The sequence below is a fragment of the Puma concolor genome, chromosome D4 (genome assembly GCF_028749965.1).
Source record: "Puma concolor isolate L17-30 chromosome D4, mPumCon1.1.hap2, whole genome shotgun sequence".
Classification (NCBI taxonomy): domain Eukaryota; kingdom Metazoa; phylum Chordata; class Mammalia; order Carnivora; family Felidae; genus Puma; species Puma concolor.
In genome coordinates this window covers 29,355,375-29,373,229 of record NC_141679.1, presented here as the reverse complement: position 1 = coordinate 29,373,229, position 17,855 = coordinate 29,355,375, and the positions used below count along the sequence as shown (strand labels likewise).

Genomic DNA, 17,855 nt, shown 5'->3' with positions numbered 1-17,855 from the left:
ACGATGTATGCAAATACGTGCCCTCCCTGCATAGGCAAAGCCCACCGTGGGAGAGGGTTCAAGGGCTCTTCATTGGGAAAGAGAGGAAAGGCAGCGGTGTGGGAAAGGCCTGCAAGGTTGGATGTTTTTCCATTTGCAATCAACCTTGAACGTGTCCTTTTCAGAGCAGAGCCCATTTCAGAGCAGAGCCCACGGATGCTGGCAGGGCTTTTTCTGCACACTAGCGGTAAAACAGGTTTGCCCTTCTTTGCTAATCTGTTTCCTCGGCTTTATTTGCTACTACTACTTTAGTCATAAGTTCCTTCTTTTTCTTCCCTGTAAGAGATTTTGTTTTCACCTCTCCCAAGGTTACACTGTTTGGAGCCTCATGAGTACGATGACTCAGGATGGCCCTTACACGTTGTTAACGATCTTTCTAGCTCCTCCATGTTGTGTTGTAACCACTCATCAGACGCTTTATTAGATGAGAGGAAAAAATTGCCTTTTGTGAATCAGTTGGGGCTATAGAGATGGGGTTCTTAAATGGGGTGACTCTGCCCCCCAGGAGACACTTGGGTATGTCTGGAGACATTTCTGACTGCCAGATCAGGGGTGGGTGGGCAGCACACCTGGTAGCATGTGAAGGCCAAGGATGCTAAAGTTCCTGCAATGCCCCGGCCACCCCACCACAGTCCAGAAGGTTGGCAAACCATGATTCAGAGCCAGTTCTCCCCGGCATCGTACCCCACAAGCCCACCACACCCCCAGATCAAGAATTCTGTGACCAGATGCTTAGGGGCTCCCAGCAGTTAGGTAGCCTATGCTTCTTTTCTCTCTTTCTCCCTGACAGATTAAAGGAAGGAGAGAATACAAAGGTTGTCCAAGCTAAATAACATAACTTGACCACTTCACAACAAATGAGAGACTGTGAGTCTTACATGAACACACATTATGTTAAAGCCATGGATGCTCACAGACGTTTTCTCACAGCATGTTGCTGACGGTCCCATGAAGAAGGGGTCATGGCTCTACTTTAATCCTGAGAAGGTGGAGGCACAGGATCGTCGTCCACAGTCCGCAGGGCGGAAGCAGGGGAGCTGGTGAGGACCCCGACATCACCTCATCCGGCATTTTTCAAACTGTGGCTGGCACCCATTTGGTGGGTCATAAACTAAGTTTACGGCATCACAATGCACGTTTTAAAAGAAAACAAAATAGGAAATTATAATAGACAATGTAAGAGTAAAACTGGTTTTGTGAAACTCCTTTTTGCCAGTTGGCTGTGGTCATTCAAGCTGGAACACCTGATGTCTGGTCCCGGCAACAACTGTGCGGACACGAAGACGGAACCCAGCAGGGGGACGACTTGGCTGTGGTCAGTAGCCTCTTGGGGGCCTGCACTTGAGTGTAGCTCGTTCCTAAGTCAGTGTCTTGGCCAGTACCAGATGCTCTGCGGGGGTGTTAAGAGGAGATCATGGCATGGAGAGTGGCTCCTGAGGTCAGGAAGAGGCGCCATCCTTCCCTTCCAGTCATGGGAGCACATCCAGGGAGACTGAGGGCTAGCGCCCAGCTGTCCCATTCCAACCTAACCCAGGAGACCTCTCCTTTCAGCCTTCAGTACTTCCCCAAACGCAATGATGGGGGGGAGCTGATGCTGGTCATGGCCTCTCCCAAGAATTAATTTTCTGGCTCAGTCTACCAACTGAAGCACCAGGGCAGGGCATGACACCTTGGGGACCTTTCTAACGTCCCCCACTCTTACCTAAGACAGATAAGACACTGAGTTGCTGATTCTGAATTTCCTGAAAGTTCATCGGAGGTGTGCCCCTAATTTTGAAGTGCTTGGCTGTAGTCTGTAGGAAGAAGTTAACTTTGTGGCGCCTGGGTGGCTCAGTCAGTTGGGTGTCCAACTTCGGTTCAGGTCATGACCTCACAGCTCGTGGGTTTGAGCCCTGCGTCAGGCTCTGTGCTGACAGCTCAGAGCCTGGAGCCTGCTTCAGATTCTGTGCCTCCCTCTGTCTCTGCCCCTAACCCACTTACATTCTGTCTCTGTCTCTCTCAAAAATAAACAAACATTAAAAAAATTTTTTTTTAAAAACCAAAACACTTGTTTAGAAAGAAGTTAACTTCCAGGTCAGTTGTGGGGCTCTTGGGGAGAAAGGTCCCAGAGCCACCTTGCGTGGACCCTCACCTCACTACCACAGCAGCTATTTTTACAGTTTTGAAGGACCTGCTGAAGAGGGCAGGAAAGTCTTCACTTAGAAAGGAACTTAGAAAAGATCTTTTGTTTCAAGAATCAGTTAAAACTTGTATTTGTAAACTTCCATAGCTCTTTATTTGGGCCAATATGGTCAAAAAGTGTAGACATCATATTTCTGTGAACTAAATTTTCCCTCAGCTCATTTTCCATCTTGGTTAAAGCAGCCCCACAATAAGGTTAGTAGTTTCGGTAGCTAAGGATGTAAAAGATGGGTGACCCTTGTACTCAACGATACTTTCCAGGCTAAGGAAGGCAAACATTCCCCCACCACCAGTGCCCGTTTCAGATGGTGGCAACGAGAGCAGGCAGGCAAGGCACAAAGTGGCCTAGGAGGACACCCATGACCGCCCAGCTTCCAATCGCATTTGTACTCCGGCGCTCTTCTTGTAAGACTGGGAGCAGACCCGTGTATTCACGCCACAGGTGACACGGGCACAGGGAAGTCAGAAGGCCGACACCCACCAATCTGACACACAACACCCTGGTGAGCAGACGGCACCATGCTCGGAAACCCTGACACACAGAGCAGACGCTCTACCACAGCTGACACACAGAAGCTGCACAACAGGCACCGACACTGAGCTACCTGGAGAAAACAATGAGACAAAGCCTTCCTCGTGGGCCTGCACTAGGCTGTCCACACACAGGGAAGGAAGGAGGGAGGGGCCGAGGAGGGTGACAGCGAAGAAGCTGAAGCAACTACTGAACAGAGGGGCCCCATTCACGGCAAGACAGGCGCCTTAAATAGGTGAGAATCTTCTGGTGGGATGCATCAAGGACGTGCTGTTCTGCCAAAAAAGGAGGGCTGCAGTGATCAGGGGCATGAACAGCTGAAGACCCCACTGCCGCAAGCTGTGGAAACACTGTAGCAGCAAAGCCCGGGGAAGTGGGCTCCCCTGTCCAAGAGGACTTTACACATACGCTTTCAGGAAATAGGCCTGTTCAAGAATAAGGGGAGACACCTTGGAAACATGGGGGATGACACTCCCTGCTGTGGGCCATAGAGCCCGGCAGTTCCTGGGGCTCAAGTCTTGATCCCAAGGTCACAGCACCCTGAACAAGGATCACGGGGCTTTAGCCTACACTGCTCCCGGGGAAGCCCATCCAGAACCCTTTCCCACAGGCGTGCTCCACACACAGCCTGCCACACTCAAGTTCCGCCAGCTTTCCACCAACTGCTATTTACTACATGTTTAAAAGCCCTGATAACAACCAAAGGGGACTATCCTTATTGATCTAGGTCAAGGAGAAACACTGAGAATAAAGTCAGAATCCTCAAGCCCTTCCAACCAAATAACAATTCTTTCTCCCATGAAATGTTCTGTCATTTAAAACAAAGGCAGATGGTTATTCAACTAAATTCCTGCTAATCAATGTCACAAGAAATCACACTTAACTAATGAAGTTTCTAGAAAACACCCTGGTTGGCCAAAATCCTGTTGCTTTTCTGGTTCTGAGTGACATTTCAAGGAAACTTCACAATGAGACAAGCTGTCAGCATAACCAACTACATGCCAGGACCTCAGAGAACCTGGGGAGGGGGCGAGGCGAGGGCACATTGTTAGAAAAAAATCCCAACCGTGCACCACGGCCCCAAGGCCCTCCTTGATCTGGCCCCTGCCCACCCCTGACCTCAGCCCTGCAGGCCTCAGCACAGGGGTCAACAAACCCCGGATAAGGCAGGCCAGATCAGCCTGCAGCTAGGAGCAGTGTGTATGCTTTTAAATGGTTTTTAAAAAGAACAACAACAAAAAGAGTATCTTGGGACATGTGATAATTATATGAAATTCAAGCTTCAGGGTCCACAAAAAGTTTTACCCGTGCACGGCACATGTTTGTTTACATGCCATCTACGGCAGCTTTTGGACTACAACAGCAAAGTTGAACAGCTGCAAAAGAAAGCGTATGGCCTGAAATATTAAATATCTCCTTTACAGAAAAAGTTTGCTGACCCCTATCCTAGCACATGCCGAGTTCACACCTTTGTACTTGTGGTCACCCCTGTATGGAAATCACCCCTGGCCCTTGGGCTTGATATGGCCAGTTCCTTCTTGTCCTTAGGTCCTGGCTCAAATGTCACTTTTTCTGCGTGGCCTTTCTGGAGTAGTCTATCTAGAGACACCTAGCCCGGCTTCATCCTGTGTATCTCTTGCATAGTTCTTACCTGAAATGGTCTTATTCATTTACTTATGAGCTGTCTTTCCAGAAGACTATAAACTTCATAACGGTGACCCTCGCTGCTCATGACCACTGCTGTCACCCTAGTGCCTGGCAGACCTAAGTATCTGCGAAGAGCAACAGGGACTGCACTAGTTATACAAACGGACTAAAGCAGGCCTCAGGCCCCAGGCTCTCGCCAACAGAGACACAAGCTGGAAAGCCTGCCCTGGCTTCAGGTATCCTGGTTTATAAGTTTTGTGAGATATTGTAAGTAACCAAATTAAACCTGCCCTACTTCTCATAGGTTTAAGAGGTTACAGGTAACAACTTCGTTGAGCTGTAAGTGAAGAACACGATGTGTTTTATGCCAAAAGGAAGGGGGAAAACAGGGTCTCCCACCTCCTGGCTTCCGGGCAGAGAGTGACAGGTGCCCGGCGCCTGCTGTGATCCGCCTGCCCTTGCCTTGGCTGCTGCCGGTCACAGGGACCTGGCATTTCAGCAGCATTCAGCTCTGATTAAAACATAACCTCATGCCTATAAATAAAAACGTCTTTTAAATACTAATTAAAAATAACACGCTGGCATTTGGAAACTCCCATAAACAAAAATATAAGAGTTGAAATAAACAGCAACCGTTGCACGTTTGATCTGTGCTCAGGTGGGTAAAAAGCTACATGGGTCTTCTCTGGAGTTTTCCATTAATTCCTGAATTTATGGGGCTTTAAAATGCATAACAATGTCCATCTTACCTTTTAATCTAATAACGAGGGGGCTTTTCTCAATTTACTTCATTTTAATGACTGTAATTAGTTTTAATAATATTTTATTTAACCCAACGTACCAAAATATCATTTTGACATTGTATAAAACAAGAAGAAATTATTAATGAGATAATTTGCTTTTTTACACACTACGTCTTCAATATCCAGGGCGCATCTCACGCTCTCAGCACGTCTCCGTTCACGACAGCCATGTATCCATTACTCAAGAGCCACACGTGCCTGAAGGCTGCCACGCTGGACTGGACGGTTTTTAAATGTTCAGTTATCTCAACCAGACACAAACCAGACTTACTTGCATTTTAAGGGTTTTACATAAAAGAGCTTTTCTCTTTTTGATTGGGTGCTTGTTTTTTTCTTCAGATGACTTACTACAATAACTATTTACTATTTTATATATAAAAACTCCTGGAATTCACCTTAGGATTCACACTGCATTCTTCACAATAAACTAGAAGATATTATGAACCACATCATATTGCTTTCCACAAGCATCCGATTTTGCTTTTCAAACCACGGCTGTTAGATTTAGTTTTCATTTCCTTCACACATGGCTCCTTTCCTGTCCTAACTGAACACGACCGAGAAGCTGTGGCACATCTGAGCCAAGTTTCCTTAAACGTGCTGAGGGATGGTGCACATTGTGCACAAAATGACCGCCTGAGTTATAATTCAGAAACACCGCACCCTGTCTGCTCATTCCTTTAGGAGACTTATTCTATCCTCATGATTTGAGAAGTAAAAAGGGAAAACTTAGGACGGCAAGATACTCTGGTGAAATGAGGAGCAGAGGCCCCCTGCTGGAGCAAACACAACCGGGGGAACAGCTTACACTCGGCTCCAAGTACCTGCTCTTCATCATAACCACACAGCAAGGATGCTGCTGATGGAAACAGAAGCTTTAGCAGCATGGGGGCGATGGGACCACCTCTCTTCCCCAACAGCGAGGGCCCAGCGTCTAAGCTCCAAGAGCACTCCTGGTTACCTCTGCATCCTGCTGGGTAAGGCGATATTCCCTTTCAAGGCTTTGAAGAGTCCGGGGGTTCAAAGTCTTCTGCTCCAAGAGATGCTCCAGAAGTAAGACAAGCTGGTCTGGAAGGAGCTAAAGGCAAAACCAAAAAGCTTGTGAAAAGACTACAAACTTGACCTTGGTAAAACCTCAGGGCTTACACTGTGTTCCCAAAGACACTGCATTCCGGGGCCTGATTAAGCCCTATTCTCCATGGCTTTTCATGTCAGTTCTAAATTTAGAGCAGATCAAAATATCTGGTGTTTATCTTTTTATTTTTAGGTTGTACAATGTGATTTTTTTTAAAGGTGTGCAACATGACAATATACATATACACTCTGAAATGACAAAAACTGTACTTATCTTAATAAAACAATATCATGGTTTATTAAACCTTTCTTTTTGGCATATGCCAAAAAATGCCATTTAACCTAGGTAAAGATTCAAGAAGCCATCTGATATTAAAAAGCAGCTTTCAGATTTCCTTTGTTATCCCCTAAACATTGCAAATGTACACCAAGAAATAAAAAGCACATAATGGAGAACCATATCTCACAATCCTCCATTATAAAAGTTGTAAGTTTATTATTCCATCAAAATTTTAAAATGATTGTACACATGATTTTACACATGGATGTACGTATGTATGTATAATCACACACACATACACACACACAACACACACAAGGTCACCCTTATTCCTGAGTTTTTCATAAGGATGGGTCAAAAGAATGGTGTTTAATACTTAAAGGCAAGGAGAGAATGTTTTTATGCAACATAAAAGCAACAAAAACTAATTTGTGAGCAAACAATATTTGTGAAATCCAAGGAAAAATGTCTTTATTCAAAACTGAACCGCACGCAATGCCTAGATCAGCCTCTATCAAAGAGCAGCACTCAAACAAAGGAGGAAAAAATTAATCTCAGATACATCTTATAGGAACTGAAAAATATCCATTCTAAAGTCAAGGTTTTAAACCTATTATGAATTCCATTATTCTCCACATTAAGCTGCCCCCTCCCTCCTTGCTTGCACCCAGATAATCCCTGTCAGCAAACTCGATCTTGTCAGTGTGCAAGTCAATGCTAGATCAACAGCATGTTCATACCACCACCTGGATGTTAATCCCCACTTTCTGTTACTTTAGAAGAAAATTTAAAAATCATTGGCTTCTCTAGCTACCTTTCTGCCTTTTTGTCCCCAAGTGGCACTCCGCCCTACCCTCACTCCCAAACACCACATACACTTGCCCAAAATGTACGTGGAGGAACATCAAGCAGCCTTGTAAGCATAACATTCACCAGGCAATTCCACAAGGAAAGCATTTCTTGTATTTTCTCACTATGCCCATCTAAGTGATAATAAAACTCCCACTTTTCCTACAGATAGACACAGAAGCACATCACTTGATTCCTTGGCATTTGTATTTTACAGCAGCACTTCATCTACCTTAGAGTCATGCTGTGGATCCCCTCTCAGGCTGACAGGATCAGAACAAGGTGCCTTCAGCAAGAATAGAGGGTTACAACCAGCACTGACCTGTGAGGTCCTGTAGGAAGACTCAAAGAATAGCTAACACTTCATTTCCTTTCATTATTAAGTCATGTGCCTTTAAGATGTTCCAAGGGATCAAATCACTACGTAACAACAAGAAGTAAAAACGCCAGTTTTTCATTTTTTATAGTTTCAGACACGAGACTTTTATATTTTCAAAAAATTTGTTTCTAAAACAGCCCAAATCCACCAGCCTCTAGGGAGCCTCCTCATCCACCAGTTCACACCATGAGCAATTTCCTTAGGCCCTGCATGTACCCAGGCTCTGTCAGCCCTCCTTCCTACCCACAGCATGCTGCAGCTCCCTCTCTGGATCCTTCCTTCCCCCATTCTAAGAAGGGCTCTTCTCTAGCGGAGGCTAATCCTTCAGCACTGGCCTTGAGTACAACCCCTCAAGTCGCCTTAGGTCAACTCCTCAATTGTCCTCCTGCATTTGAACCCTCTTCAGAGAGCTGGCCTTTCTGCCCCATCAGGGTTCCCACCCCCTCACTACTTTCCTTTACAAAGTGTGCCCCAGTGGCCCCCACCTGGCGGTGACCTAGCCTGGCATCTGACTCTGTGGGGGCTGTGGAGAGGAGAGCCCCAGACTGACTCAGGGGCCCATCCAGCCCTACACTCCCTCCCCCCAAAAGGCACTCTCAAAACTGGTCCACAGCACTTCCACAGCTAGCCAACACCAGGAGCAATGGCTTCGTGCCGAGGCCACTCTGGATACAGGAAGAGGGCTTCTGGGGAGGGGCCCACCTGATACAGCATAGAACACTACTCATCAGCTGGGGGTGTGGGACTTGTTAGCTAACTAAATACAGCAGAAACTAGCCTGCCAATATGCAGAGTTACAGGGAAGGAAAGAGAAAGAAGGAAAGCATCTCCTTATTATGTGCACACACGTACAAAGAGGCCTATTGTTACAACTCAAGTCTGGGATTTGGTTTAAAGTACAGAGACCCACGGAGGAAAAAACCCTTGAGTAAGACGAGTCGCTTGGTCCTTAACTTACCCCCAACTGGGTTTAACCAACAAACACAACTCCAATTTGCAAATGAAGAATTACTAACGTGAATCTATCAAGATACCTGGATTCACACTTTTATATCTCTCGCAGTTTTCTTCTGAGCAGAAAGGTCACACATCCACACAGAAACAAAACCACAAGGATCACTGAAAGCTTTTGTCCTCTCCAAATTTTCCTCAATGGAAAAATATTTAAAGCCAAGCCCCCTGCTTTAAGAGAGACGGCGGAGATGGATTAGGGAGAGGTGTGTGTGTGAAACCTTCAGGGCTCTCTAACACGTTTCATTTCCTCTAACTGGGGAGAGGCACAGAGCAAGCTGCACACCCCGCCAGGGAGCGCCCCCTGCCTCTGGCCCCTACTGATGAGAGAGCCGGCAACGAGGGCCCACACAGAGACTTGAGACCATTCCTAACACAGGGAGATCTGCGAGTCCTACGCTTCGGGATGGACTCTTCTAGATGACTCTCCCTTAGTAAACAACCTGTTTACTAAACCGAGTCTGGCTTTCAGCTGCAGCTCTTCTAATTCACCAGGAAAACTGTAGTTTCTAAACAATGGGAAAACTAGAGAAAAATCAGTAATCAAATGCTACTTTAGTACACAGACAATAAAACTGATCAAAGGTCTTTCATTCACAAGTAAACGTGACATAATTTTTTTACATGACATTACAGACCCTGAAGCGACGATATTAAAGCAAAGATGTGGTAAGTTGTTCACTTTAATACAGTACATTTCCCATTGTAAAATCAACATTTACTCCCCGTAAAGCCACCCTACAATGAGAAAGAAGTATTACGTAATAAAGCGAAATGTTTTGCACAGCAGTTCAGAGCTCACACACCAGCCAGTGCAGTGCTGGGCACCACCGGCCCGGCAGCTGGCACAGGAGCACTGGGAAACGTGGCGTGGGTCACTCCACTTCCACCCACGTACAAATCAAATCAGATTTCACGTGATTTCTAGGCCAACTGTGCTTTAACGCAGCAGTGCTGAGAGCTTCCGTTGCACTACAAAGTAATTAAGAAAAATAAAGTACGTGTTTCAGGGCGTTATCTCCTGAGAAAGCAGCTCCTCTAAACATTCTGAAAAGAACTTGCCTTTACTTCTGAGGGTCTAATGGTGCTTACACCCACAGTTCAACAGTGACAAGAATAGAAGGTCCTTTCCTTTTGCACAAACAAGGAATTCATGACGGGGTAATTATTTTTTCCATAGGGAAACTGGCTCGGTATTTTAAAAATTCATCTGCCACAGAAACTCCGACAAAATAAGACTATGGGGTGTCCGAGTCATGTGTGTACTTTGTGTGCGAAAGAGAACTTCACAGCACTGTCAAACTTACTCAAATACAAAAAATAAAACGGTAAAGGGGGGTCAGTCAACACAAATGCTGTTTGTTAAGGATTTAAAAGTCTGTGTTCTTATTTTAAAGAGAAAGGATTCCATAGTTGCTAATTACCCAGAAACGTACAAAGAAAAAAGGAGTCTACCTGGTATTTTCCCAGTCAACTTAAGAACTGAGGCAAGCCACACAACTCGGAACGGTTTTAAAGAGTTTCCACACAGGCTCTTGGAAAGAAAATATGAATTTTCCTAACCCACCCTCCTAGTCTACAAGCAGCACAAAGCAAACAAACCCTGACTCTTCCAGAAGCCCCTTACTGCTGTCACAGGGACATCACTCACTCCTGGCTCCCAGAGGACCACCCACGCAACTGAGCCCCTCCACCATTTCTTCCATTAGCAGAATGCAGAAAAGGCCAGCTTGCCTCCTAGATCAGAAAATGTCACCAATGCGTCTCACTACTGACCTTCCAGAGGCAGGAACCGACACAAGGAATCCGGTGCCACCAACGTCCAAGTCCCACCGCCTGCACCCCTTCAAAAGGAAGGGACCTCCCCTCCCGGCCCAGCTGGCCAGGCTGCAGCCGCACACGAAGGAAGTCTCTGAGAGGCTCCCAGGCAGGGAATGAGCCTGGGACTAAGGCAGCCACCGACTGACAGTGGCGTGAGTTCTATTATTACCCCATTATCACTCTGGATCTGTGCCTAAATGAAGCATGCTTCCTCCCTGCTGCCATTTCCTTTTATCCTGGCTGGAGACTAAAAGCGGATCAATGGGGGCAATACATATGATGTCACTTCAATTTACAGCAACAACCTCCCTCCTTCAGTGTGTCTGAAATACACAGAAAGATCAATTCTTCCCAAAAATGGTTAAAAAATGCTTAGGGAGCATTCTTCTTCCAGAAAAGCATTCTCTGCTATATTTGTCTATGTTACTACGGCAGGAACTGTTTACACTGAACAAAAACAGAAGAAATGGGGGAGGGAGAAAAATCTCAAATTCTCCTGTATGCTGGAGACTTGCTGGCTGAAATTCAACAGAAGCAGGGTCCAACCAGAATTGAAGCTGTTGACCTTTCAAAGTCACAGGCTCTGGGGTGTAGGGGCACAATAGAGACAGCAGTTCTCTGGCCTTTGGATTAAAAAGGTAACTCATAGATATAAAAAGTCATTTTTGTAAGATTTCTCCACAAGTCCACCAAATTCCTTTCCATTCTTCCCAGAAAACTCACACCATACTACATAGCCTCAGGTGTCCCCACAGTCCAGAGCGAGAACAACAGTGCCCCTTCATGCACTTTTCTCACTAAGGGCAACAAGGGACTGACTACAGGACACAAAGATGGAGACTTAAGTCAGCTTTCAGACGGTGCTCTGACCCCAAATGAAATAAATAAAAATCTCTAAGTTGTATAAATTTTTGTAAGATGATTTTTGGAAATGGGTAAAATTAAGATATACTAAAAAAAAAAAAAAATCCTCAAACCATAAATGCTTCTTCTCTACAACCCCAAAAGACACACAAAATCGTAAGAGTATCAGAACCTTGGTGAAGTTGACCTTATAGACTCCAGACACTGGGCAGGACTATGGTCTTCACATCATTAGTATATAATCTTCCTTCATCTGTCACCTTTTATTTTTTTTCCAGTTTATTTATTTGAGAGAAAGGGCGCGCACGTGTGTGTGTGTGTGTGCGCGTGCGCGAGCAGGGGAGGGGCAGAGAGACAGAATTCCAAGTAAGTTCCATACTGTCAAGGCAGAGCCTGACACAGGTCTGGATCCCATGAACTGTAAGATCATAACCTGAGCCGAGATCAACAGCAGATACCCAAATGACTGAGCCACTCAGGCGCCCCTCTGTCACCTTCTTAATGATAAACGTTGTTAGCTGACAAAAATGAATTATGTAATAACATTTACACAGGAAAGTCTCTGCCTAAGAGCTTTTATCAACTAAAGTATCATGATAGAATTAAAATATTTCTAGTTTAAACTGGTAACTTCTGTAGAGGAAAAACAATTGGCTTGAATTTCTGCTGAAAAACTAAAAACAAAGCCTACAAAAGAAAAACCATCCCCTGCATGCTAAAGCAAAAACTGAATACATTTTAAAGAACTGCGAAATTTTAAGAAAAGAAGTCATAGTTCATATAATATTGGGGACATGAACTTGATTTACCAACAAATGAAAATCACCAAATAATTAAAAGCAAAAATAATTTCTTTCAAAATAAGAAAGCAATCTATCTATAAATAAAAATTCATATAGCACAGTTTTGATTGTCAAACATCTTTAGGGAGTAGGTCTGTGGTCAAATTTTAATAAGAAAATTTAAGCAGAAGCAACTGTTCATATAATTCATTTCACACCGAAAAAAAAGCGTATCTACTACAAAACAAAAATACAGTAACTCCCCTCATACACACTTCTTGCCATCTTACCACATTACGGGAACAGTTCCATCTTATTCTTTTTAACAGCTGCATACTACTCTATTATGTGGTTATATACCATGGCCACAATCTGATGTACAAAACCAGCTGACAGTTCTCATGATAAAGGTACTTGCATGCTGGACTTTAGGGGGTCATAAAATCATATGCAACTAGAATTTTGAGTTAGAAGCTATTACTATGTACAAGTTAGGAACTCTAGCTCATAAAACACACGCACTTATTCAAGACAAAGACATCAGTTATTCAATACAATATTATTAATTTAAGTGAGACAATTAATTCCAAGGAAACAAAAAGATTTCTGTTAAAAAAAAAAAAACTGCAAATGCAAGAAAAGTTAGAAGTATTCTCATACTTTCAAGTGTTCCAAATTCTTTAGAAAGCTTTATGAAGCCCTATACTGAGCATGCCACTGTTGTCATGGCAGAGTGAATAGACTGCATCACTTAGGAATTTATAGTTTCTTCTTCACGAGTGAGGTTTTTTTGAGAAGCCTAAAATTCAGATCAGGAATGGTCACCCTGTGGCCCCTTTGGTTACTGATTTGGCAGGTTCCTGGGTAGGGGAAACAGATATAAAAACTCCTAAGCACTCTGGTAAAATTCTGGTAATTTTCAACACTGAGTGTTTACAAAGATTTCTTTTCCAAAATACATAATGCCATAAATGATTAACGTACATGTTTATAAAAGCTGTGAGAGGATTGCATTTTATGTAGTTTAAATAACAGGCTTTATGTCAGCATATAGCCTGGATAATACTTTGATAAAAGTTGGTGACATTAAGTTAGCACATGAAAATGTGACTCTATGTGACTCTTATATAATGTGTACACATGAGACTGACTTACGCCAGTAAATTATATCAGATACTATTTATTTGCTAATGATGGTGTCTGTTTTAGTCTCTGTGGGGTCACTTTTGGAGGTACTGACCCCACCCATGACTCAAAAGTACAGTACATGAACTGCCTGGTCTTGGTCTTTTCCCTTTTTTCTGCCTCCAGCTGAAGCGAACCATTTTTCTTAAGTCAAAAAACATTTCCCAATTTACTTAATAAAGAGAAGATCTACTTTATGAAGAAATTCAATACCGCAATCTAAACTAAGCACTGAAATGCATAAACGATTGAAGCACATGCTCTAACGAAGCCTGCACCTGGAAACTGGGGGCTTCTGTGAAGAGGTTCAGTCAGTACAGGCAGAATCTCTAGCACTAGTGTCACAAGAAACCTGTTGGCAACCCTCTACTCTTAGTCATAACAACAATATTTGAAAATAACCCAGATCTCAAAAGTTCTGATTTCAACGTTACTATATGAAGATGAATGCTAGCACCGTTAAATATAAGACGTCAGTTCTGTGCAAGCAAACGGCTAGAATTCTACAACCTTGAAATGCTTTCTGTATATAAGGCATTGCATCAAACAGCTGCACGCTCAGATTTTTATGTTGTCATTTACAACACAGATGAACTATCAAATACGTTCAGTTTTTTCCAAGAGAAAAAAGCAAACAGTAATTTCATTCAAACCGAGAATTTTCTTCCCATCTTTCTCTAACTTCCTGCATTACCCCTCAAATGTCAAAATCAGATAGTCTGTGGAACATTATTTATTACAAATTAAATACTTTAGTGAATAATAAATATCAACTTTAATGCCTCTTTGTAACATTTGGTTGAATATATTTCAGCCCTATGTTCCTGGTAAAGAGTGATCGATCTATGTAACATGCACAAAAGGTGTTCATAAGTACAAATATGTAACCCTTAGGAACATTCAGTCTAAAAACATACTTTTTTCTCTAAACAAGTAGTTAGCAAATGGGGGGGGAGAAACTTAAGTTACTGAAAATATTCTCTTCAGTATTTTATGGACAAAAATAAGATCCTTATAAGTTTAATCAAAGAATAGCCGAGTTCAAACAAAACTATATTTTAATTTCCATAAAAAGTCTAATAAGGCAACTCCTTTCAGACTGGAACCGACAGTGCTCATTTATTGCGCCATCTACCCCAGGCCTGACATGCACGTTTATCAAATTTAAACAAAGGACTTAATGTACAATGTAGTAGGTGGAGTAATACAGTAAAAATGATGGCAAGAATGGTTGTCAGTCAACGATTTGGTGATTTAAATCTATTACAAAAAAACTTACAGCTACAAATGAAAATTCTAGCCAGGAGTGATTCTCATGTCTAACCTAAAACAAATCCAAAAAATACAAACATTCAAATACATCAATTTAAAGAGTTTTTTTTTAAGCATTCTGTATAATAATAGACGTGGTAGAGGATTCTTAAACGGTAGAAATGCCTCTTCAACTGTAATCGACTGTATTCAGTGAAATGATGGCTCTGTAATGTTCTTAAAGAGCTAAAAAGTAAGTTACGCTGTATGAGGAATTGCAATCACCCGTTCTGCTCTACGTGCAAAAACTTGATAGCATCTCTAAGAGAAACCTGCCTTTTGCTTTCCAGTCTCCTTGTTAAAACTTGCTATTCAAGATTTTTTTCAAATTAGAAAATTACCTGCCAAAAAGAAAGTAAGCCACAAAATCATTTTAGAGACAATGACACATATGAACAAGACTTTAAGGTGAGAAAGAAAACAAGAAACAGGAGGAGGGAGAAACCAAGTCAACCACTGGCCTCAGCTTACAAACCGACTCAGGCACAGAGGGACACACACATTGGTGTTTTTAAAGTGCAGAACGTAATTTATAAACCAATTTCATCTTTGGGTGTTTATTCTGGTCTAGAATGCTCACATTCCATTACTGCTAGTTCCTGCCCTTTCTTCTTCCCAGGCATGTAGTCAAAACAACAGAAATATCTTTTATCGACTTTATTTTCTAATAGTCTTTCTATATTTTCTACCAAATTCAAACTAAGCATGAGTTTAGCCACATGCCTACAATGTGTTGCGGTTTCTGTCATGAAGTTGACATGACACATATCCCTAAATATATGTATAGCCAACCACAAGTAAGGAGGCATTGTGGGAGTGGGAGGCAGACAAGGGTGGGGAGCCAGACTGCGTGAATGACTCTGGGGCAATAAAACAAAAAGTTATTTTTACCTAATAAAAATGCGTTGAGAGTACAGTTCAATGGACTGTCCAATGTCTCAGGGTTATTTCACAGAATGTATATAAAGCACACGAATCAGATTTCACTCAAATTCTGTATACTTCTGGATTCAAGTCCAGACATTTTACATCCACGACTAACTGAAAAGTTTTATGAAGAATAAAGGATGAACTGGTTAAGGGTCACTTGGACACTTACAGCAATTCGTATTCTTGAAAAAGATGTGGACTTAAGAACTTCAAGAGAAAGAAAGGTAGAGAACAAGTTTCACATACTTTCAAGAAATGTTTACTTCATTTTTAACTTCTTTTCCCCCTCCTCCATATTAACACCTGAGGGAAGCGACACCCCTAGAGGTCAGAGCTCTGTATAAAGAGAAGGGGATGTCTTGTGGTTGCACATCATGTAAGAAGGTGAAACAGTGAATGGGAAACAACAATAAAACCACACGGACACCATCGATGCCAGATTTGTTCACACCAAGTTGCATGCTCTGTACAAATGGTCAAGTAATTCACAAATTAATGTACTTCTCATCACAGCAGAAACTATTCCCAACTGAACAAGTAGATTAAAATAGTAAGCTTAATAAAAATGTTCTTTTGGAGCAAAATATCCACTTTATCACTAGGAGAGTTCACACACTATAATCTTAAATCTACTGTGAGCTCCAGCTGGGATTTGAGGCTCGCAGCCCCCCCGGGGAGGGGGGGCAGCCTGAAGCTGATATGGGAACAGGAAATCTGAAATGCGGCCCTGTTTCCTGCCATGGAAATATTTTCTCATCTGAATTCAAGTACTGGAAAGTCAATCCAACAGAAGTAAGTCTTCAAAGATGCAAACAGATACTAACCATGGATCTAAAATCCTGGTAGGTCAGAGACCTTTCTAATGCATGTTGGCACGAACATGATTAAACCCCACAACGTGCTTTCTAGTGGCAATCTAAAATCTCAAGGATGTGCGAGTTATCCCTAATAGATTCCTAAAGAAATTTCATAAAAATTGTTTTAGATTTTCCTTTATTTATGTATAATGTGCTCATGTAAAAAAAATATCAGTATTATTTTACTGGAGTAATACATTTTAATAGCACAGAACAACTCTTGGAAGTTACAGAACATGTTAAGACATTTCTAAGTTTCCTGTTTATTTAATTTCAGTGGAAAATAGTCCATTGGAAAAGCAAACTTTCCCTTCCCCCTAGTATCCTAAATTATCTGTATAAGTTAACTTGGAATTTATCTTTACAAAAAAAAAAAAAAAAGAGATTTTCAAAAATTTTTTCTTACAGAATTAAAACTAAAAAGAACTTAAAAAAATATTTACTCTCAACATTTTAACACAATTTTTGCTGTCATTATATCAAAGTTACAACACACCAATCATAATCTACACGTTCTATATCAAAGTGAAGCTTGACTTATTTAAAATAAATTAATTTGAAAAAACAGTCCTCACAGATTCCCCCAAAAATGAAAAAGAAAAATGGATACACATACTTTTTTTTAATGACTAAATGCAACCTTACAGGTTGAGAACCATTTCTCCTCCGATTTCACAACGTAGGGTCTCATCTCAGAACTTTGTTAAGGAATAGTTGAGACACAAATAAAAAACAAGTTGCTCCTTCCTGGGCAACCCAAACAAACTTCTCTTTAGAGTCAACATTTAAAATGCAGGTTTTTAAAAATTGTTTGTGGTCAGCTGCCCAGCATTAAGTCTACATTTCCATCCAAGAATGCCTCCTAGGAATTCAAAGACCAGAACCCCTCTTGATCAGCACACACCCTTGACAGAAGAAGAAAAAGGAAAACAGTTCTCTAGAGACTAAAGTTACCCTATAGAACATTTCTAAAGAAGGCTCCCGCCAGAAGCAGTAATTTTTGTTACTCCTTTCCTGATGGATTTGTCCTTTAAATGAGTTTTCTTGTGTGCATCCGAACACACTTGTTTACCTGGTCTTTTTTCCTTGAAGGCTTGGTGAATATAACACACCAAAAATTACAACACCGACGCAGAGGCCATGGAACACACTCTGAAAGTTAAAATGTTTACAGCAACTACAAAGGCAGGATAACAAAGGCAACAAACAGCCCGTCAGAAGCCCCCTACAGCATTTCTGAAGGCAAAGGAGAGCTCCCATTCACACGGAACGCTATCACCATGGTGGTGGGAATGCAAACTCCACAGAAT

At 42.3% G+C, this 17,855-nt stretch overlaps 1 protein-coding gene across 10 annotated transcripts in view; it reads right to left on the bottom strand.

Moving 5' to 3' along the window:
• The window catches only part of AOPEP (aminopeptidase O (putative)), a 344,323-nt gene that overhangs the window by 17,487 nt on the left and 308,981 nt on the right, over window positions 1-17,855 (bottom strand). For 9 of the 10 annotated variants that reach the window (XR_015243507.1, XR_015243503.1, XR_015243504.1 and 6 more), the window contains one exon: window positions 6,164-6,280. The exons of the other annotated variant lie outside the window; for it this stretch is intronic. Coding sequence is in view for 4 of the 9 variants with exons in the window: in XM_086685157.1 (XP_086541283.1) it covers window positions 6,164-6,280 (117 nt within the window). In the remaining 5 variants the exon portion in view is untranslated. The remainder of the gene's footprint in view (window positions 1-6,163; window positions 6,281-17,855) is intronic. 10 annotated transcript variants of the gene reach the window in all.